Source organism: Carettochelys insculpta, chromosome 15, assembly GCF_033958435.1.
Source record: "Carettochelys insculpta isolate YL-2023 chromosome 15, ASM3395843v1, whole genome shotgun sequence".
In the NCBI taxonomy this organism is placed as follows: domain Eukaryota; kingdom Metazoa; phylum Chordata; order Testudines; family Carettochelyidae; genus Carettochelys; species Carettochelys insculpta.
In genome coordinates, this window is record NC_134151.1 from 31,541,730 (window position 1) to 31,564,047 (window position 22,318).

The window sequence follows — 22,318 nt, forward strand, 5'->3', positions numbered from 1 at the left end:
CAAACAAGAGCATTTTAAGACGCATTTCTCTGTCTTTTCTTGCCCTGGCTGTGAGCTTAGCACAGTGGGAACACTTCTGGGTAACGTGTGATTCCCCCAGGCATCGGATGCATTCACTATGCCCATTGGAGGCTGGCATAGCTTCACGGCAGGACTCACACTTTTTAAAGCCTGAAGAAGCCATCTCTGTGAGTCTTTTACTGTTAATAGGGTACTTAGCACCTTATCCGTGCCTGTTTACCCGAATCGCGGACCCCGGCCTGCAGGGCAGCGGGCAGCCTACTGGCCTTCACGTCCACTCTTCTTCTCCGCTCCTCTCTCGTCTTTTTCTTTTTTAATATTCTCTTTGTCCTCTCTCTTTTTTTTTTTTTTTTTTGAAAAAAAGAAACAACAATTTACACGTAGAAACACTGTCTAATCTGACTCAGGCCATAGCCTGAGCGGATTCCATCTGCAGCCAATGGCGGTTGAGAAGGAACTGGCAGGGACCGGATCACACACGTGGCCGGGGATGCGCAAGGGAGCGGAGCGCGCCGGTGCATGCGCGATCCAGGAGAAACTGCTGGAAGAATTCCGATCTGCGGCACTGAGAGAGCCCGACACCTATTGTGGAGCACCCACGGGGACACTCGAAGAAAGAGAAGTTACTCACCGTATAACGACGGTTCTTTGAGATGTGTCCCCGTGGGTGCTCCACGATAGGTGTCGGGCTTGCCCCGGTGCCACAGATCGGATCTTTCCAGCAGTTTCTGCCGGACCGCTCATGTGCCGGTGCGCGCCGCTCCCCTGCGCGCTCCCGGCCACATGAGCGATCTGGTCCCTGCCAGTTCCTTGACCAACCGCCTCAGATGCTCCTGAAAAACACCAAACAGAGATCCGAAGCGGGGAGGACGGGCGGGTGGTGGAGCACCCACGGGGACACATCTCGAAGAACCATCGTTACTACGGTGAGTAACTTCTCTTTCTTCATCGAGTGTCCCCGTGGGTGCTCCACGATAGGTGACTACTCAGCAGCAACCCAAGAAAGGAGATGGGTAATCGGGTTACGTGCAGCTTGCCCCCGAAAGGACCGCTGTCGAGAGGCGGGTATCCTCTTGGAATACCTGGTGTAAGGCATAATGCTTGGCAAAGGTGTCACAGGATGACCAGGTCGCCGCTCTGCAGATGTCTTTTAGCGCGATGCCCTTGAAAAAGGCTGTTGATGCCGCCACCGCCCGGGTGGAATGAGCCCTAGGCGGGGCCAGTAAAGGAGTCTTTCGAAGTTCGTAGCACATCTTTATGCAGGACACAATGTGCTTCGAGATTCTCTGTGAAGAGAGACCCTCTCCTTTTGATCTGGGAGCCAGAGAGACTACGAGTCTGTCCGTCTTCCAGAAGGACTTAGTTCTGTCTATGTAGAAGGCCAACGCCCTCCTCACATCCAGGAGGTGCAGGCATGCCTCCTTGTTGGAGCTATGAGGCTTCGGGTAAAACAAGGGTAAAACTATAGATTCGTTAAGATGGGACTCTGAAGAAACTTTCAGAACAAAGGCTGGGTGCAGCCGTAAGGTTACCGCCTCCTTTGAGAATACCGTGCAGGGCGGCGTTGCCATAACTGCTGCGAGCTCACTGACCCTGCGAGCTGACGTGATTGCAAGAAGGAAGGTTGTCTTTATCGTAAGGAGACGGAGGGAAACCGTGGCTAAGGGTTCAAAGGGTGGTCCCGTTAGGACGCTGAGCACCAGGTCCAAGCTCCACAATGGCGGAAGCGGTTTCCGAGGGGGGCACAGGTTTACCAGCCCCTTCAGGAACCTGGTAACAATAGGATGGGCAAACACCGTGGGCCCTTCCTCTTCATGCCGAAAAGCCGATATAGCAGCGAGATGGACCTTCAACAAGGAGAGGGAGAGCCTGCCTCTCTTGAGGTCCAGTAAGTATTCTAGTATGACAGGTATAAGCACTTCAAGGGGAGCTAACTGCTTGGTGGAACACCATGCAGTGAATCGAGTCCACTTCTGTTTGTAGGTCTTCCTGGTGGAGATCCTTCGGCTACTTTCCAGGACTTGTTGTACTCCCTCCGTACATGTACTTTCTAGGGAGCTGAGCCATGGATTAACCATGCTTGGAGGCGCAGGCCTCGGGGGTGTGGATGCACTATGGACCCCTGGGCCTGCGTGAGTAGGTCCGGCGCTACCGGAAGGGGAAGCGGTGGACGATCCGACATGTGGAGAAGCAAGGGGAACCATTGCTGTCGATCCCATGTGGGGACCACTAGGATCATGCGGGCTCTCTCCCTCCTGGCTTTCTGCAGCACCTTGTGGATGAGCACCGTGGGGGGGGAAACGCGTGAAGCAGCGGGCCCTTCCACGAAATCGCGAACGTGTCCCCCAGGGACCCCCGCCCCAGTCCTGCCCTGGAGCAGTATTGGGGGCACTTCTTGTTGTGCTGAGTGGCAAACAGGTCTATCTGGGGAAAACCCCATGCCTGAAAAATCGGTCATAGCAGATCGGAGCGTATCTGCCACTCGTGTGTGAGTGCGAAGTGCCTGCTCAGCTGGTCTGCCTTCACGTTGTGAGCGCCTGGTAAGTACGAGGCTTTCAACATTATATTGTTGGCGATGCACCAGTTCCACAGCCGGACTGCTTCCGCACATAAGGCATGGGATCGAGCTCCGCCTTGTTGATTTATATAAAACATGGTGGAGTCTGTATTGATCCCGACTACCTTGCCTTGTATGTGGTCTTGAAAGTGTTTGCAGGCATTGAACACCGCTCTGAGCTCCAGTATATTTATATGCAGTGACTGTTCCGTAGGGGACCACAGTCCTTGCGTCACCTTTTCACCAATATGTGCTCCCCACCCTATGTGGGAGGCGTCGGTGGTGAGAAAAATAGAGATTTGTGGTTGGTGAAAGGGTACCCCTGTTAGCATGTTCTTGGGGTTTACCCACCATTGCAGGGATCTGCGCACCTCTGTCGTGGGCGACACCACCCTGCGGACGGTATGGGATGCCGGCTTGTAAACGCTCGCCAGCCAATGTTGTAGGTTGCACATATGCAATCTGGCATTCTGTACCACGAACGTTGCCGCCGCCATGTGGCCGAGCAGCTGCAAGCACGTTAAAACCGGCACCGTGGGGCTGTATGTAATGACTTTTACCAGGGAACCGATGGCGCGAAAGTGAGCGTCGAGTAGATAAACCCTTGCTGTGATAGAATTTATGCGTGCCCCTATGAACTCTATGTCCTGTGTGGGGTCGATCTTTGACTTCGCAAGGTTGATGACCAGGCCCAGCGAAGAAAACGTGTTTGCTGTTACGCGTATCATGCGTAGTACCTCCGCCTTCGAGGCCCCTTTCAGTAGGCAGTCGTCCAAATATGGGAATATAAATACCCCCTTTCTGTGCAGGTAGGCTGACACCACTGCCAGGTAAAGACTCTGGGGGCCGAGGAGAGGCCGAACGGCAGAACCTTGCATTGGAAATGTTCTTTGCCGACCATAAACCGGAGAAAACGTCTGTGAGCCGGGTGGATCGTTATATGAAAATACGCATCTTGTTAGTTGAGGGCTGCAAACCAATCTCCATTGTCCAGTGCCGTGAGTATAGAGGTGACTGTGATCATCCGAAAGCGTTGTTTGTGCAAGTACCGGTTGAGGCCTCGAAGATCTAAGATGGGCCTCCAGCCTCCTGTTTTCTTCTCTGTGAGGAAGTATCGTGAATAAAACCCTTTCCCCTGAAGTCGCTCCGGCACTCTTTCGACCGCCCCTATAAGCATCAGGTGGTCCACCTCGTGCTTGAGTTTCGCCTCGTGGGAGGCATCCCTGAGATGAGGCCTGGGCAGAGGTCTTGGCGGTGGGAGCGACTGAAAGGGGATCACGTAACCCGTGGCTATGATCTCTAGTACCCACTTGTCTGTGGTGATCTTTTGCCATTGTGAGTGGAACGGTCGGAGGCGATGATGGAACATTAATTGTGGATGACATTGCGCGATGGTAGTAATAGTGCAGCCCTCGAACTGTCCGTCAAACTTGTTGCCTTTGGGCCTGCCCCGAGGATGCACAGCCTTGTTGGGAACGTCGCCTAAGAGTTCTATGCTGTTGTTGCTGTTGATGCCGCCCTGGGTCGTAGCCCCGTTGGTACTGAGCACGCTGAGGTTGGTACAGGTATTGCCGTTGTTGAGGGTAATACTTTTTCTTTCTGTATGGAGGGGTATAAATACCCAGTGTTCTGAGTGTGGCTCTTGAGTCTTTACTGGAATGAAGGACCGAATCAGTTGACTCTGCAAACAACTTCTGCGTGTCGAAAGGGAGATCGACAATTTTTGCCTGCAGATCCCTCGGGATACCCGATGTCTGGAGCCAGGATTCCCTGCGCATGACCACTGCCGTAGCCGTTGAGCGTGCCGCCGTGTCCACTACGTCCAGGGCGATCTGGACTCCCGTCCTTGAAGCTGCATAGCCCTCTTGCACGATGGCCTTCAGCACCGGCTTCTTATCTTCTGGAAGCGAATCCATGAGAGAAGTAAGCCTGGAGTAATTGTCGAAATTGTGGTTCGCTAGATGTGCTGCATAATTAGCCACTCAGCAGCAGGGTGGAGGAGGAGTATACCTTTCTGCCAAATAGCTCTAGCTTCTTGGCATCTCTATCCGTTCCCCCTGCTTTGTACTGGGAAGTCTTCGATCTCTGCTGAGACGATTCTACCACCAGAGAATTTGTTTGTGGGTGACTAAACAGAAACTCCATGCCCTTCGCTGGGACAAAGTATTTCTTATCTGCTCTCTTGTTTATAGGTGGAGCGGAAGCCAGGGTCTGCCATATGGTAGTTGCAGACTCCATGATTGCTTCGTCAAGCATGATAGCGATTTTGGACGAGGCTGGAGGCCTCAGGTTTTTGAGGAGCTTGTGGTGCTTCTCCTGCACCTCTGCTGTTTGGATGCCTTGCGTGAAAGCCACCCTTTTAAACAGCTCCTGAAACTGTTTGAGGTCGTCCGGGGGGGCAACATCCCCGGGGGCCGTAGCCTCGTCGGGGGAGGACAAGGAGGAACCACTAGGGTAGACCTCCCTTGAACTCTCAGGGTCCTGCTGCCGGTGGTATACCCTCTCACTAGAGGCTTGCGAGAGAAAATCTCAGGGTTCCAAAATCAGCTCCCCTTGAGACAGCTGTGTTTCCGTCCCCGTCCGTGAGTGCCCGCGGGGGTACTGGGCGGTCGAGGGGGACCTGCCCCTGGGTGTATGCCTGTGGTGTCTATGCCCAGCGTGATAAGGACGACCGTGGCAGCACGGGCATGGTTCCTGGGATGGAGACCTGGACCACTCTTGAGGTGCATACCCCTGATGTCTGGGGGAGCGAGATCGTCTGGATGATTGAGACAATGCTGAAACTGGTTGGTGGTAGTACTCCAGAGGGTCAAATCCCAGAAAAGGCGAGGGTGGCCCAAGCCATGGTGATGCTGGTTGGAGGAAGGGGGAAGGAGGCTCTGGGTAGTCTGGGGGAGACCCATGTCTCCTGGTTGGTGTACGCAGCATAAGGGGAGGACTTGTTGAGAGCAGCCCTGCAGCCCTGTCCAGAGAAGGGCTGCGGTGCCAGGTTTTCGCTGCTGCCTTTCCCCTCCCCTGCGGGGCTGGCTCCGCCCCTCCCTGTGCCGGGGATCTCGGACCCGCTGTCGGCGCTGCGCTCGGCATGCTCATCTGTGGTGCCGCGCGGGTGGTCTCCTCTGGTGCCTGCAGGCTACGTGCCTGTTGGCCCTGCACCGTTGGTGCTGCGGGGGTCTGTGCTGCTTGCGGCGGTGCCGCCGGTTCTGGCGCTTGCCTGGCCGCCGCTCTGAATGCGCGGGCCGGCTGTTTAGTAATCGGAGGCTCAGCCTCTGCCACATGCGCTGCTGCTTGCTTGTGACTGCGGCTGGGGGCTGTGTGCTATGCCCGTCCTGCTCGCTGTGACCGCCGGCAGGGATCCGGATGGAGAGAGCTTCCTCCATTTCTGCACCGAGGGGGTGAGGGACACCGCCTTCCTCTTATGGAGCCCTGTGGGTACCTCCGGTTGAGGCCTCTCCGGCACGTCTGGCTGGAGGGCCTTATCAAACAGCAGCATTTTCAGCCGCATTTCTCTATCCTTTCTGGCTCTGGCCGTGAGCTTTGCACGGAAGGAGCATTTCTGGGTGACGTGTGATTCCCCCAGGCATCTGATACATTGACTGTGCCCATCAGAGGCCGGCATAGCTTTGAGGCATGACTCACACTTCTTGAATCCTGAAGAGGACATTGCGGTGAGTCTTTGAGCTGTTAATAGGGTACTTAGCACCTTCTCTGTGCCGTTCCCCTCTCACGGACTCCAGCCTGCCGCAGCAGGAGGCCTACTGGCCTTCACGTCCCCGGGGTGCCTCCGCTCCACCTCTCGTTACTAAGACTTTCTACTTTTTTTTTTATATATTATATATATATATATATATATAGCAATAAAGAAACAAACAATTTAACTAAGAACTCTGAAAGAAAACTCTAAAACTCTGAAAAACTCTAAATACGCTGACTCTGGCCGCAGCCTGAGCAGATTCCGTCTGCAGCCAATGGTGGTTAAGAAGGAACTGGCGGGGACCGGATCGCGCACGTGGCTGGGAGCGCGCAGGGGAGCGGCGCATAAGCGGTCCGGCAGAAACTGCTGGAAAGATCCGATCTGCGGCGCCGGGGCGAGCCCGACACCTATTGTGGAGCACCCACGGGGACACTCGAAGAAGAACTTAACTATTTTCTGTTACTTTCATTCTCTGCTATTGGTTCTTATACCTCTTGAACTCTGGGGACCCTTATCAATATTCTCCAAAATTAAAACCTTCCCACAAGAGTTCTAATTTTAAACAACACATTTTGATGGCTATTTCTTTCTCCCCTAAATATCTTGCTGGCGTTGATGTGGGGCTCATGCCCTGTCCAGGCTTTTATTTCCAAGAGTTGAACAGCAGACACAAACTGATAAGACAATAATGCACAATTATGAGTAATTTATAAAGATCAGCTTGAAAGAGGAAGTTCTTGTATCCCTCACTGAAGACCTTTTTCCTCCCCTAAAATACATGAAAATCAGTTCAATACAGAACATTCCAAAGTGACAAACCCAAGTAGTTCTGGAAGGAGCTGCTTTAACTCACATTAGCTTACTATGGCCCCCCAAAAAACCTTATAACAGCAAGGGAGAACTGCGTGGAGCATGCTCCAGCCCTGTTTCACCTCCTTTCCTGCAACATACTACACAGAAGTCAGCTCTGTGCCAGCAAAGGACTCCCCTGGGCTGGCAGAATTTCCAGCAAGTGTCTTTTAATTAGTCTTGTTTCCTGTAGAATGCCTGAACCAATCAGCCTCTGTATGTGCATATGTAAACACAGCAATTAGATTCTACTGTACAAGACCTCTTTGGGTGTCTACACAGCCTGGACGGTGAGACGCTCAGCCTAGATTGAGATCCAGGCTAGTGCTTTAAAAATAACTCCATAGACAGCATTTCAAGTTGCACCTTTGGGTTGGAGTTCTGTCTCTGAAGCCTGATCCATAACTTCAAAACTGGGAGCTCAGTACAGATATACTCTTTACACCATTCCAGAAAGAGACAAGTAGGCCTAAATATCCCCCCGCAGAAGAACCCCATTATAGGGAGATTCTTTGGCTGGTGGCAGTAAAGGGTGCCCAGGTGGAGTGTGCTATACTCTCCACAATGTCATTCCATCATTACCGTCCCATGGATGCTTGGTACAAGCTGTCTCAATTTAGTGAAGTTCCAGAATAAGGCAAGCAGAGATATAGCTAGGCATCTTTGCCACCCTCTCCATTCTCGTACCTAGCATAAAATAAAATTAAGATGGCCCAATGCATATATGTATTTTATATCGATTTGGGATTCAACCCTTTTTCTTTCCTTCCCTACTGTTCCCCTTGTTTCTTAGTATCTGTTCCCGTTCTCCCAGGTCCACTCTTTCTCTTTCCCTGCCTCTGATGTTTCCCTCCTTCCCCTATTCTTGACTCATTTTCTATTCCCTTTTTCCTTTCCAGTTTCAATGATTTTCCCAAATTCCTCTCTCGTCTTTTCTAAAACCACCTCCTTAGCCGCTCTTTCCCTTCTTCCGCACCACCCACTACACTGCCAACTGACTCTCTCCTCATCACACCATGCCCACTGCTGTCTCCCTCCTTTACCCTAGCCTCAATACTACGATGGAAAAGTAAAGTGGAATCTGAGTGGAAAATTTATTTAGGAGACTTCCCTTTTATTAGTGTCTGTTTGACACATTTGCTTACATTACTCGTTTTTAAAACTTATCACAAAATAATGCAATAGAAAATTTTTAAATAAACGCTTAAGTCTAAAAATGAACACGTTGCCCTGTGTTGAAGGAGGATGGGTAGAATTGGAGTCTGTTCTATGTCTTCTGAGCACAAAGAGCTAGCAGCCATGTTTAGAAGTTCTGAATATGGAACACATTCTGAGCTTCTAGAGCACAGAGGTTGCTGTGTAAAAGACACTGCCTTTAACAACCATATACAAAAGGAATATTATACTGTTTATAATAGTCATTTTTCCTGTGAACCAGAAATCTAGAGTCTTCCACAGAATTTAGCTCCAACTTGCTATGGAGCTTACAGGGCTTTGCTTATTGTACACCGGGCCACATCAGATTCCACTGTACCAATGCATAACGACTTGAAACAGGAAAGCATAATTCCAGAAGCTAGCAAAAGGAAATGCTATTTCAACAATGGGCTATTAAGAAGAAACTGCACGGGTATCACATATCATGGAAGCCCACCATTGAATGATTATAGCTCCTTTAAGAGGCAAGTTCAACCCTTTCATTTGGTGCCTTTTGGTCAAAGTACAGATCTATCCATTTTTCTAATCATTTTCCTGCAAGACATTTCTTCACATCTGGCTCACTGACTGACTGACTTCATTGCTAAGTACAAATATGGTATGAAAATGAGGAGGTGAAATGGCAGGAAGGAAAGAGAGGAAAAGGAGAGATTAAGATCCTACAAGGGTATTTTTAGTACACCCCATTTCCTTACCTGTTCATATCAAACAAGTCTAGAAAAAACTTTTTTAAAGCATATTTTTCACTGCTTTTCTAATTTAATATATATACTTGTGAACGTACTACGTGTAACCTTGTTAGTGGTAGGAAGGGAAAAATGCAAGCAAAACTGCACCTTAATGAAGAATGGCATGCATAACATTATAGTAATGCTTTCTTTTTTCAGAAGTCAGTTAATTTTTTGTTGTTATTACAGGTAGTTGATTAACATGAGATCAACCTTTACTATAACAATGTTCTACCAGGAAAAAAATTATGGGCTAATCAAGATGGTTAACTAAATCTGAGAGATGCACAAGAAGATAAAGAGAAGGCCAGAGGGGATCATTATGGTCATGAAGTTTGACCTCCAAAGAACCACTTAGCAGAAGGGAATACTCTTTGTGTCTGGCTGATCAGCAGGCAATTTATATTATATTTACAGAATGTACAACATACTCAGGCAAAAAAATTAGAAACAATCTAATTATTGTACTTATTATTACATCCATATTACTGGAGCTGAAAAAATCAGTGAAACATTTTTTCAGCTTGCTTTGTGTATTTGGCAGCAATTTAATACTATCACTTTTGTGGATTTAAGGTTTTCATTTAGCTCCAGGAAAGAAAAATGTTTAAACCAGAAGTTAGGGTTGCAAGACAATAAAAATTTGAAGGGGGACCAACAGGCAGGTGGAGTAAACTAACATCTTTTTTGAAGCTGATATGATTCTAATTTAAGAGTGTTCATAATACATTATATTTATAATACCAAGTGTATATTTTACTTGCCTGCTTGGAAGTAAATTTTTCCATGCTCATTTTTAATTCTGCCATCTGGTAAACATAAAGAGTTATCTTTCCGTTAGTGTTTCAGAGGTCACCATGGTAACCACTGATTTACTTCTGTCTGTGCACTAGGATTTTATGCTGACCTGCAGCCATTTTAACATATTAAAAATATTTTGAGGAAGTTTCACTTGGTATGTGCATGTATGTGTAGTATGCTGGTGAAAAGGAGGGTAGGTTTCTGACAAGGATGCAGAAGTAGGTTGGGATTCACAAAAGAGGCAGTCTAAAATGGTAAGAGAATTAGCTTATCTGGCCTTTCTGCTGCCTGTTACTATAACCCTTCATATATACAATTAGACTGGGATTCAGAAGTACGAAAACGGGCATTATGAGAGGAAATCAGACCAAGAGGACCTGGCACGGAGTCAGCAGAAGCTCTATCAGGCATTTGGGGCACACTATTCTGTAACTGCTTTACTGTTCAGGGATGAGAAGAACTATTTAGCAGCTGGGAAAGATGTAGTTTGAGATACAAAGTGAAGTTATGGGAAAGCAATCTATTCTACTTTGCTCTGGTCCCTCCAATTAAGTCAAGTTTACTTTTCTCAGGGCTCTAAGTGTTACTGTCAGCAGGAATTGTTCTGGAAACTGAACCTGCACTGTATTAAACAGCCCTCCACTTCTTTCACTGTATATCCCTTCTGCAGCAATATGTGATATATTATTAATTTTTAATTGGTTAAGGTGAATAATAACATGGATACCTTTTTATTTCTCTCTGGGACCAAAGCAGATTTTGGAAATCCACAGAAAATTTATCCCCACCTAAGCAGTCAGGTATTAAATAATTCTCCACAAATTATTAAATAATTCTTCCCTAAATTGGTTGATATTTATTAACACATTAGCACATATTTAAATTTACAGATCCTACATTTTGAAAACAAACAAAACCAAGATCCTTCTCAGAATTAGGTGTACTCTTTATTCCCTTGCAGATGACCTTCTCATTTCATGTGTTGAAGACCATTGGTTTCCAAGACCAGCTAGAAACAAGTCTCAAAAGAACATCTCAGATAAAAGCCCTGCTTCTACAGTGAAATAAGAGAACACATTTCATGGAGAGATCATCTGACATCATTTGGCTCTCAGTATTAAGCCATAATCTAATTACTGCAAACCGATATAAAAGAAAGCTGAAAATATTTGCACGCAAAAACTGACGACTTTAAATGAAAATAATTACACATGAAAATTTGCTAGAACACAAATTTTCTATAATGATCGTGCCCATGTGAAGATGCACAGGAATCGCTCAAAGAACAGCTAGATAAAACAACAAGAAGTCCTGTGGTTCCTTATAGACTAACAGAATTTTCGGAGCAGAAGCATTTGTGGCAAACACCCACTTCATCAGCTAGCTAAAAGTTTTAATGACAGGAAGGAAAGAAATGGAAGAGTCTGGAAAAAATATCTCCCCCAACCTGGACCCACAGTTAGTGTTAATATTATATAACAATGTTCCTGAAGTACAGTATCGAATTATGGAGAATCAAACAGTCTCAAATTTCTATTTGACATCTGTTCCTGAGAATACGTAGAGGGCCGTTGAGGACAGAATATCTTTGGATAAGAGTAAAGGAAAACAAGTGGAAGTATAATTTAAATTTGGGTAAAATATTTAGTCTCTGTGAAATCATCTAAAACTAAGAAAAATGCTCTCAAGTGGTTTTTTTAACCACCACACTTTGATGGAAATAATTTTCTAAACAAACATGTCTCAAACACAAAGCACCGAAAACCTAAAAATGAGATATTTCATTGACTTTCATTGTCCAAGACACATACAACACACAAGTAAATTAATACAGTAAAGTAAATTGATTTATAAAATCTCCTTGCCTCAGTAAATGAAGATAAAGACATTTTTATTTACTATGTATAAATTATAATTTTAGATTGTCTCTAATATCTTATAACAGCAAATATTCATTATGCAGGAGAAAAAAAATCTCCAGCTATCTAGGACAGCTTGCAGGAGGATTTAGAAGACTGATAATGAGCGTCAATATGTCCCTGAGGGACATGGGACTGATGCCTGGTTCTAACACTGTGACTTAGTTGTTTCTTAGAGCATCGTGCATACAGCTAATTATATACCAAACATAGGCTAAATTGCTGGATTTTGTTTGCATGTATGCATAATAACGTCCATATTTCTCTTCTGAAGGAGGGGAGGAGAAGGGTGGTGAAGGAAAATGTGTTATAACATGAAAGGGAAAGATATCCTTGGTAACTGTCAAAGCTACCACAAATTATTAAATAATTCTTCCCAAAATAGTCACTATGCAAAGCAGCAGTCAAACTGGAAATCTGCTATAGAAATAATCTCACATAACTCTAAACTGAGATCTTTGGAATGGAGAAGAAAAGACAAGACATAGGCAGGACCTCCAAGATAGAGTTTGGTTGCTGCAGTTTAAGTGCCAGCACAGGATAAGTGACAAGACATTGGATTGAAAGGAAGAAAAATGATTTTTTTAACATAGTCTTTCACAGAGATGGCAGCATTTCTAGTAGCAAATCTCTGGGAAAGCTGAAATTTCTTATACCTCTGATTCTCACCGTTTTCTTACCCGTATAATATACACATTTACATAATATTAAATAAGTATACCATGCATATACTTACTTGGCAGGCCCTGAAGCTTCTGTCCCACTGGGCTATCTGGGCTTAGCTCTCTGCTCTGGGTGTTCTGATCTCTGTAATTGCAGTGCTGCTGCTATTTGGTGGGGGCCACTTAGGTCAAATTTGTGGGGGCAGTGTTGTAACTGGTGCACAGTGTCACTCAGCTACTCAAATCTGGCCTGTCTGCATCCCTTCCCCAGCATCATTACAGAGAGGTGGATGGGCCAAATCTAATACTTTGCCCCAGGGCATCATGTGAGCACAGGATCCACAGAATGCAGAGTGGACTCTGCAATCCCTACCAGGCCCCCATCCCTCCATAGCCAGAATCCCTCCTGCTCTACTTCATGGATGTCCCACCTGATCCTTTGACACATTCTAGGACCACAATTTTGAGCTGGGACCCACAGGTGTAGCAGAAATACCAGGATGCAGTATCCACTGTGGGTAATTATGCATCTACACTTTAGTTTACTATGATTAACTGAATTCTGGATCTGAATAAACACCAATCCTTACAGCTCTCTTGGTCTCCTTCATATTCTGTTTTTGTACTTTTTCATGGTTTTCACTTCCTTTAAAAAAATTACTTCCTACTTTCCATATGCCAATCACCTGCCATTTCTCCAGACTCTGTCTAGGTTGCATAGTCTCTATTGTCAATAGGTGCCAGCTCCCACCTTCTCATCTCACTGTACAGGTTGAAACTCATCCAACAATATCCATAATGCAGCATGATTTTAGTTAGCTAGATGATCACTTACAATGGGTGTCGCCAAATTTCCTACAGTCCCATGATGTTTGTTTAGAGCCAGAGTCTTGGCTCTGTGTTCTGTTCTGTTATTTAGCTGTAATTTACCCCTAAATGTCTTCTAAAAGCCCACTTAAGCAGTGGAAGTGTTGGTAATGCTGCTAGACAATACTGACCTCCTGTGATCTACCAAATTCTCTCGTTCGGCATTGGTCCAGTCACGAGGATACCGGACTAGAGAGGTTCAACCTGTTTTGTATTCCCTTTATTTAGACTGCATGCTTCTAGGACAAGGGATCTGTCTATATATGCGTAAAATATTATGCACACCAATGTTGGTATACAACAAGAAAGAGCACATGCTAGAAATGAAGGGATGTAAACAATAATCAGCATATACATTTTTAGAAATAAATCCATTCACAAAAGAAGAGAAATTGCTGGCTTACTTGCATGGCAGAATGCGGACAATATCGTTCTGCTTGTAACACTCAATACAGACAGCGCAGTGATCAAAGTCTGGGTCTGTTTCCTAAAATGAATAACATGAAAACTCAAGTCAAGAGTTAATACTATATTAAAGGCAAAATAGACATGTTTAGTAACTAGGAATTCTACTGTAACAGTGAGGATCAACTATGCAAAGTGACTAGGAACATGAAGAGGCAGAATAGGATGAAAAGGTTTTTAAATGAATTCAACACATACCTCACAAAGATGAGACAAAACATACACTTTGCATGCATATCGAAATGCCATTTCATTTAAAACCCGTATTTCCCACCCCGGGAAAGCAGCAGAGACAGGGCAATTGCCCATACTCCCCTGCTTCCCCAAGGCTCGGAGAAGTGACTCCCACAAGCAACTGCACCTGCACTGCTGCTAGTGGAAAAGGTTAGCGTGGGAGGGCCCAAATACGGGACTATTAGTCCCTTTTAAAAAATAAGTAACATCCCAAATATGGGATATTAGCATCTGCCTAATATGGGACCAATGGTCACCCTACCTGTGGGCTACCCAGCCACACCAGATGTGCGTTCTTCCTAAATCATGCAGTTCTTTCCACCACTAGCAAACTTTGAAACAAGGGCATCAATAACCACAGCAAGACAAAATCATCAGTTCTGCTGTTGGAAATAGGCAGTCAGTAACTCATACGGAGAACCCTGATGGGCTGCACTGATGAATGCCAGATTTATTCCTCTATTCCTTTCAACTACATACACATCCCCTGCTTCCTGTTCTCCATATCACTTAACAATCTTGCATCTATGTTGTCAGGAAGGCAGAATCTTCCCTTGCAGCATTAGTAAATTCTACTGAAGAAAATTCTTGTAACTACATTGCTTAGAAAGAAAAAACAAAGGCTTATGGAAAGCATTTTTTCTCAGACTTCTTTAGAAAGAAGTAATTCAGGTGGCTTCCCTTATTTCTGTTGTGCTAGTAGAAAGGATGAAGGCAGAGAGTTGGTATGGAAGAACCAAAGGGAAATATTTTTCTTTTTAATAAAAATCATAATCAGAACACCATTTGATTATAATCAGAGATGTGCTTTTTGTAAAAGAAAAGGGAAAGTGAACGAGGCTATTAATACATTTTACAGGACTGATAAAGAATTGATGAGGACTTATAGCGTTTTAATTCACAGTTCATGCCCAATCATTCTATGATAGTCAAATACAGTTCCTTACAGCCCAAGACTTTAGTTTCAGGCACTTCAACATAAGTGAATACCTCTCCCCTACACCAAGAGACTAGTCTATAAAAGTGAACTCGCACAAGAACTCTTCCTCTTATAACCCTTCCATTTCTACATTGCACAACCTACATGTGCAGCATTCCAAGTTGACAGTGTTCCACTTAACTACAGGAAACTCTCTCTTATCTGACAGCCCCAGGATAGTCAAATATTCTGGATAATAGAGAGCTATACCTAGCAATGCATAACACTAAAGAAAAACAAGATTAAATATTAAGGCCTGGTCTACACCAGGGAACAAAGAAAGTTGATCCCAGATATGCAATTCTAGCTACATCATTAGCACAGCTAGAATTGATGCATCAGGATCTAATTTCTCCCCTGATGTAGATCCAGGCTTGTGCCAACATCCCTTACTCCACAGGGATGATGGCTGCACCTAGAGAGATCAATTTTGCCATGTCTTCACACACAAGACAAAAATCGATCCCTGGAAAAATGGATTGCGGCACATCATCCCCCCATAACTACAAATATACCCCCAGAAGCAAACAAAAATGTATGCAGAGTACTTTATTTACCAACAACTGGAGTATTGTACATTGTAAACTTTTACTATATTTGCTGGATATAAAAGAGTTTACTGTAAACACTAAACTTGCCTTTTCCCTGTACAGGTTGAACTTCTCTAATACGGCACTCTTGGGACCTCACTGGAGCTGGATGAGAGAATTTGCTAGACTATAGGAAGTCAATATTGTCTAGCAGCATTACCGATGCTTCTACTGTTTACTGAACTCTTAGAAGACACCTGAGGTAAATTACAGCTAAATAACAGCACAGAACACTGAGAACCAGCACTGGTAGCTTTAAAACTTCATGGGATTGCAGAAAACTTGGCCACACCCAGGACAAGTGGTCTTCTGGCTAACTAAAATCATGACTGATTATGGATGTTGCTGGACAAGAGAGTTCTGGATTAAAGAGGTTCAACCCGTACTCACAATTTATACAGAATTATTATAAGCACAATAAATGATGTTATCATGATAGCTGCATACCTCAGGAGGTTCTTGTACAAAGCCTTCTCTACTCCTGCCTGCAGAAATAAAGCCAACTAGTACAGGACTGCACTCAATCACAGTTACCAGATGGAGCTCACTAGTGCCAAAGTAAGAAAAATTCTCTTTAAGGAAGCAAAGGCTACAGAACACAAAAAAGATCTAGATGTTGCATGGAAATACTGTAGCAAATGAGGAATTTCCCAGCAAGTAAGCCAGCATCAAAGATGAGAGGAGAAAGAAAAACAAATCAGATAAATGAATTGTTTTTTACTACCAAAATAAACCAGGAGATCGAAGTATACTATGTTGAAGTCTTATTACTATACCTTATCACCCTTCTTTACTGTCCTGGTTGTCAATTTGCCAATGGCTTTCTTGGCAGCATCTCCAAGACGACGCTATTGAAGTTACAGAGAAAATAATAGTGATTAATGCTTAGAGTCTAACAGTTTGTCTTTTTAAAATGACTTAGGTTGAATATTAATGTTGCAATATTTTGCTATAAATTGGCTAATATTCGAAGTAGAGAGAAGATAGCAACAATGAGATAACCTGCACATAAGACCAGAGAGAAAAGCCAACTGCAAACCATGTACAAGCAGTCAAGACAATTATCTGCTATGGCACAAGTCTCATAGGCTGTTCTAGATATGGTTTTAACCAAAGAAAGAAAAACGCTTCAAAGCCATTAAAACACATACCCTAAACCATAAATAGAGGCTCATGCCCTTCCATTAATTCCCACTGTATCCAGCTCTAATTAAATTTTATTCACAGAGATGCATAAAGCCCTTCTTCTTGTCATAAGTTTTCTGTTTGGTGCTTCCCTAATTAGAGTATAAATCTGAAATTATCCTCAAAGCCAAACAATCCAACACTTAGCCTAATAGTTATCTCAGTACAACATAAAACCAACCAGTATCTCCATGTGCCAGAAAATAATTTAAAGTCCATTAAAAAATCAAAATTCTGTCAGTACAAACTTCACTTGAATAAAGATCACATGAACAGCAATTCCAGGACAAAGCTATCTGGTTGAAAGGGTCAATTTGTTTTTAATGGGCAGCACTGTTAGCGGCAAACAGCAACTTCTATGCTTAAAATGCAGATTCTAACTGCAATGCTGTGTTCCAAGCCAATTACAAATGGAAAATTGCCAGTTGGTTCACAGGATTTAAGGGTCAGGTCACATTGAGCTGAACAAAGCTCATGTTTCCTCATTTCAATAACCACAATGCCCCACAGAAACAGGATGAGGTTTACATTGATTGGGAGAAAGAAAGTTAATTATTTTTTTCATTTAAGAACCTCCAGAGTCACACATATGATTACTGTGCACATTCTACCTTCACAAAAAGTGAAACTTGTTGATTACTTGGCTCTGAGTAGGTACAACGTGCAATTCGGAAGTCACCATATCTTTGTGAAACCCTTTATAGGCTTGAAAAAAATCTTTCCTTCCAAGTTGTCCATTTTTTAATATTCACATTTCCTTTTTTACTACAATGCTGAAGATTACATGGCTGCTTTTATTTAAGCAACTTACATAAAAACCCATCATGCCACCACAAATTTGTTTATGTACCAAAATCGTTAGTAATGCTAGCCTTTTTCTGGAACTGCACAAAACACTTCTGAAGTTTTGCAAAAGCAGTAATCTTTCATTTTAGGGTTTAGGATCTTGCAATATAACAATGAATCTGTAAATAAAAGAGAAAGCCAAACACTGAACTGTGCCTGGCCTGCAGTGATCTTTTTTGTTAAGTGACAAAGCTATCCTGTCAGGAGTTTAGTGATGACGCTGCCAGAAATGTTTCTGCATTGCCTAATGGCCACTCTAGAAGCTCAAAAGTAGACAGAGTGCACAACAGCCATCTCTCTCCTGCTCTGAGGCTGGCATAGAGCTGTTGATCTGGCACCACCCCACAGAAACTTCTCTGTACCTGTACAAGAAGATTTTTCAAATGAGGGAAATGATTGTTCTCTGACCTTCTAAGGCTTAAGATAAAGTTGGTTTTATTTACCTACCAGTTACTTTGCAATATATAAAAATGTAGGGTTTCATCTGTCTCTCTTCACTGGAATTGGGCATTGCAGATGTAGTAGTCAGTCAGATTTTGGTAACTACTACCCTCACAAAGACCAGAATTAAACAAGGTTACTCTCTGCATATAAAAGATCTTTACTTTGAAATAAAAGACAATTTTCCCCATTAAAACCTTGCTGCAAAATGGTACTTTCCACAGACCAAAGCAATGTTCTACAAGCTCATCCCAGGCTTCTCAGTTTGGTAGGCACTTGCTAATTTTTTTTGTCAGAAAGCAAAAAAAAGTTGCAAAGGCTACATTCAGTATTCATGAACAGGAGCAACTGCAGACTCTCTTTAATAACTTAAGTGACTATTCTTGGAATGTATTAATGTAATGTTTTCTATCACATAACTTTCTATATAGAAGGTACATATACATAGAGACATCTCTTAGCCCCCCTAAATTTAGTCACCTTTTTGGGTAAAAATATTTGCTGGTGCAGAGCATCCTTAGGTGCTATTGCAGGATGGGAAGGAAGTAAAGAATACTATGGCCCATTGAAACTGGTATGGTGTATCTACAATGCAACTTTCTAGAAGGTTCTGACAGAGTGTCAGCCAGGGCTGAAAAGAAGAATGAATGGTGATAAAACATCTTGAACAAAGCCTGTAACTTACTAGATTAAGTTTCAGAACATTTTCACTTTTATTTGCATTCCGTTTCTCAACCTTTTCCTTTTACTAGGCATCACTTAAACTGATGTACTATAAATAAATATTTTTACAATAAAACAATTCAGCACTGTGTTTACTGGGGAGGTTGTATTTTTCCTCAACTTAAATTCTGATGTGCTTTTGTCCCTTTAAAGGAACAAGCAAACTTTATTATTTCCCCTGAACTGTCTATGAGGGGCTGGACATTGCACAGCACACAGTTTTGGGCAACTTTTGGAAGTTTAGTGGAGTCCTCTTGCTGATTATACCCAAGACCTGAAGTCAGAGTAGGACTGTAAACAGCCTGTAAGTCAGAGTTGCTGAACCAGGGTCAAGTGCACAGACATTGCAGCTGTGATATGAAGGCTCATCAATTGGTGCCAGGGTATGAGCTACAGTAGCAGGGCATTTTGGACATCCAAGGTTATATAATATATTACTTACACACACACACACACCACACCACACCACACCACACTAAAGTTATAAGGGCTCATTTTCTTTTGGAAATGTTAACATTCAACTTGAACCTATACAAACAAACCACAGTAGGCTTAATCTTTAACATTTATCACATTTAAATATCATATAACTAGTAGCTGTTTAGCAATCACGTTAAGTTCCAGGGTTGTGTATTTTAGGGCTTTATGCCAATGTGAATATTGCATAGATGTGCTGCACTGGTGGGACTTACCAATTTTGACATTAGTGGAAACTATACCAGTGCTGTTCATTTACACTTTTAATTTTCACTCGTGATTTAACTGATGCAAAAACTCCTTATGTGAACAAGCTCTCTGATGAGCCAACATCCTATATGTCCTAGTCTTGCTACTAGTACACCCAGGGTACTCGGTGCTTTTAGATTCATGACTGACACTAGCTTAAGCAGGACATCACTAACTAGCAAACTAAATAACCACAAAAGATGTTTAATGATTTTGGCCAGTGAAAACCCATCAATTTAACCATATGAAGCAACTGTAACATACAGTTCTACTTACTCTCTTATTTAAGAAACACAGCTTCTGTTTTCAATTTCAGTAAAACCCTGAGTTATGCAGGGGTTGCATTCCTCGCAATCCCTGTGCAACTCAAATTTTGCATAAGTTGGTGGAAAAGGACCCCTCCCTCCTCCTCCTCGCCTCTGGGAGCCTGCAGCTAGGCTTAGCACTGCCTGGTCAGTTTCCCACCTCCTGATTGCTTGCAGGAGCCAGGAAACAGACCAGGTGCTGCTGCACCTGGCTCCCAGCTCCTTGGGGCTGAGGGGCTTTCCTCCCCCACCTCCCTTCTCCTCCTAGCAGCAGCCTCCCCCTGGCTCAGGATTTCAACATTCACATTAATACAATTAACACAAATGTTGAATTCACGTAAAGTGGGGGTTTACTGTATTTCTGTAAAAGGCTAGTGTGCTTCTAAACATATTAGCTTAAAAACAGTACAGTTCAGAAATTATCTGTTACTGCATCACTGAAAGTCCTGGCTTCTCCTTTACAACACATCTGAGCATTTCAAACTGAGTTCTAGCTGCTGCCACCTCCTTATTAAATTTTAATAAGATGAGTTTTTTTAAACCACAAAAATTTCATCAAGTTTCCTCTGACCTTTGAAAAAAATCTAAAGAAAGTAAAAGAGGTCATAAGAGCATGTTCCCCACAGAGCTGCAGTTTTAAAGCTTGTGCACAGGGAAGAAGCCTGTAGCCATGTAGAGGCTGCAGGGGGGAAAAATTTAACACCCCATGCATCTTTCTTGAGTAATAATTATATTTAAAAACTTTCAATATCCAAAGGAACCATGATGAGTACCTCTTACAGCGTGGGCAGCTAAATATACCCAAAGTAAATTTTCAGGTCCTGTATGGGACCTATTGCATCAATATTTCTGGCAATAACTGAAGGAAATCTTCAGTCACTGATGAAACTTTTAAAAGTTTGCATTAGCTTTAGGCTTGTTCAAGCAGCATTTAGCACAGTTGTTAGAGCTGCAGAAAGTATCATAAGGTATCCTTTTATTAACTGCACATATCAAAAGGGACATCACAGAGCAAGTCACTACAGATGGACTTCAATGCCTCTTGAAAATTCTTGTTTAAGCAGTGACTATAGCAAAACAAATTTCAGAATTTCAAAACAACCAGAGGAGCTAGAGAGACAGCAAATTCTATCCTCAGTGTGGAGAGTAAGAGAATGTCAAGAATGCATACAGAGCTTTCTGAGGCTTGTTAAGCCTTTCCCATAAAGAAATGGCATAACATATGGCAGTGGTTCTCAACCAGGGGTGCATGTACCCCTGGGGGTATGCACAGCTGTTCCATAGGTACATTGACTAAGTGTGTCAATCTTCTTTATGAATACAAAATTGGACTTATTTTATGTTTTATTCATTTATTCTTTTTGCACAATCATAAGTATGATGGCAAGTATATGACCTATAGGCAATTTCTACCAACCAACCAGTTACAATTAAGTTGTTTAAAAAATGTGTTGCAATGGTAGAAAAAAAAATTGTGTCTGAAAATTTTAGGTACTGGAGGTACTTTTCAAAAGCAATACTTTATTTAAAAAAAAAAAGCTTGACAAATACTGGTGTGGGGGAACAAAAGGAGGAGAGAATAAAATTTGGCCATTAGGCCCATGTTCATTTAACAAAGCCATCACTTTCAGAGTCCAGTTAAAATCCATGTGTCATGAGTGACTAAGCAACTTTTCATACTGCAGCCACAGCTACAAGGCAAAATACTGCTGAAAGTGAAAATAATAGCACAATATAAAGTTCAAAGACTAGCTAAGTTGGTCCATGGGGTTTTGTACAGCTTGAAACTTTCTAGTCTGGCACCCTTGGGACCTGATTGATGCCATACAAAAGAATTTGCTGGCCCACGGGAGTTCAGTATTGTCTAGCAGCATTACCAACACCGACATTGTTCACAGGACTCTTAGAAGATATTTAGGGATGAATTACAGCTAACTAACAGCACAGAACACTCAGAGCCAGGACTAGTGGCTGGAAACAAACTTTACGGGACCACTAGAAACTTGGCCACATCCATGAGCCGTAGTCATCCAGCTAACTAAAATCATGGCAGATTACAGATGTTGCTGGACAAGAGCGTGCCAGTCTAGAGAGGTTGAACCTGGAATAGCATGAGTCACAGTTGTTCTACACTGTTAAGTGGCCTGAAATCTAAATAAGAATCCATAAGTGCAGGAAGCAGGGGTGTGGGTGTGCGGCAGTACGCCACCACAATGGATTTTGCACGTTGTGTCAGGGTCCCAGCCGCCAGCCTTGTGCCCAGGAGCACCACTGCTGCCCAGGGTCCTGGCTACCAGTTCCAGGGGGTCCTGGCCACTGGCCTGCTGCCTCTGGGGTCCTACAGGCCAGGCCCACTGGCTCTGTGGTCAACACTGGAGTCCTGGCTGCCAGCACCACTGCTGCAGGCTCGTGAGGCCCTGACAATTGTCCCCATGACCAGAACTCTGCAGCTGCCCCCTGCTGTGGTCCAAGCTTGGGGCAGTGAGGGGTGTTGATGGGGTGAGCTGGGGA

The 22,318-nt window shown here is 43.9% G+C and overlaps 1 protein-coding gene across 4 annotated transcripts in view; it reads right to left on the minus strand.

Annotated features, from left to right (window-relative positions):
- The window catches only part of RNF130 (ring finger protein 130), a 104,209-nt gene that overhangs the window by 37,483 nt on the left and 44,408 nt on the right, over nucleotides 1-22,318 (minus strand). For all 4 annotated transcript variants that reach the window (XR_012647680.1, XR_012647679.1, XM_075010182.1 and 1 more), the window contains exons 4-5: nucleotides 16,358-16,429; nucleotides 13,718-13,800 (exon numbers count right to left, since the gene is read on the minus strand). Coding sequence is in view for 2 of the 4 variants with exons in the window: in XM_075010182.1 (XP_074866283.1) it covers nucleotides 13,718-13,800; nucleotides 16,358-16,429 (155 nt within the window). In the remaining 2 variants the exon portion in view is untranslated. The remainder of the gene's footprint in view (nucleotides 1-13,717; nucleotides 13,801-16,357; nucleotides 16,430-22,318) is intronic.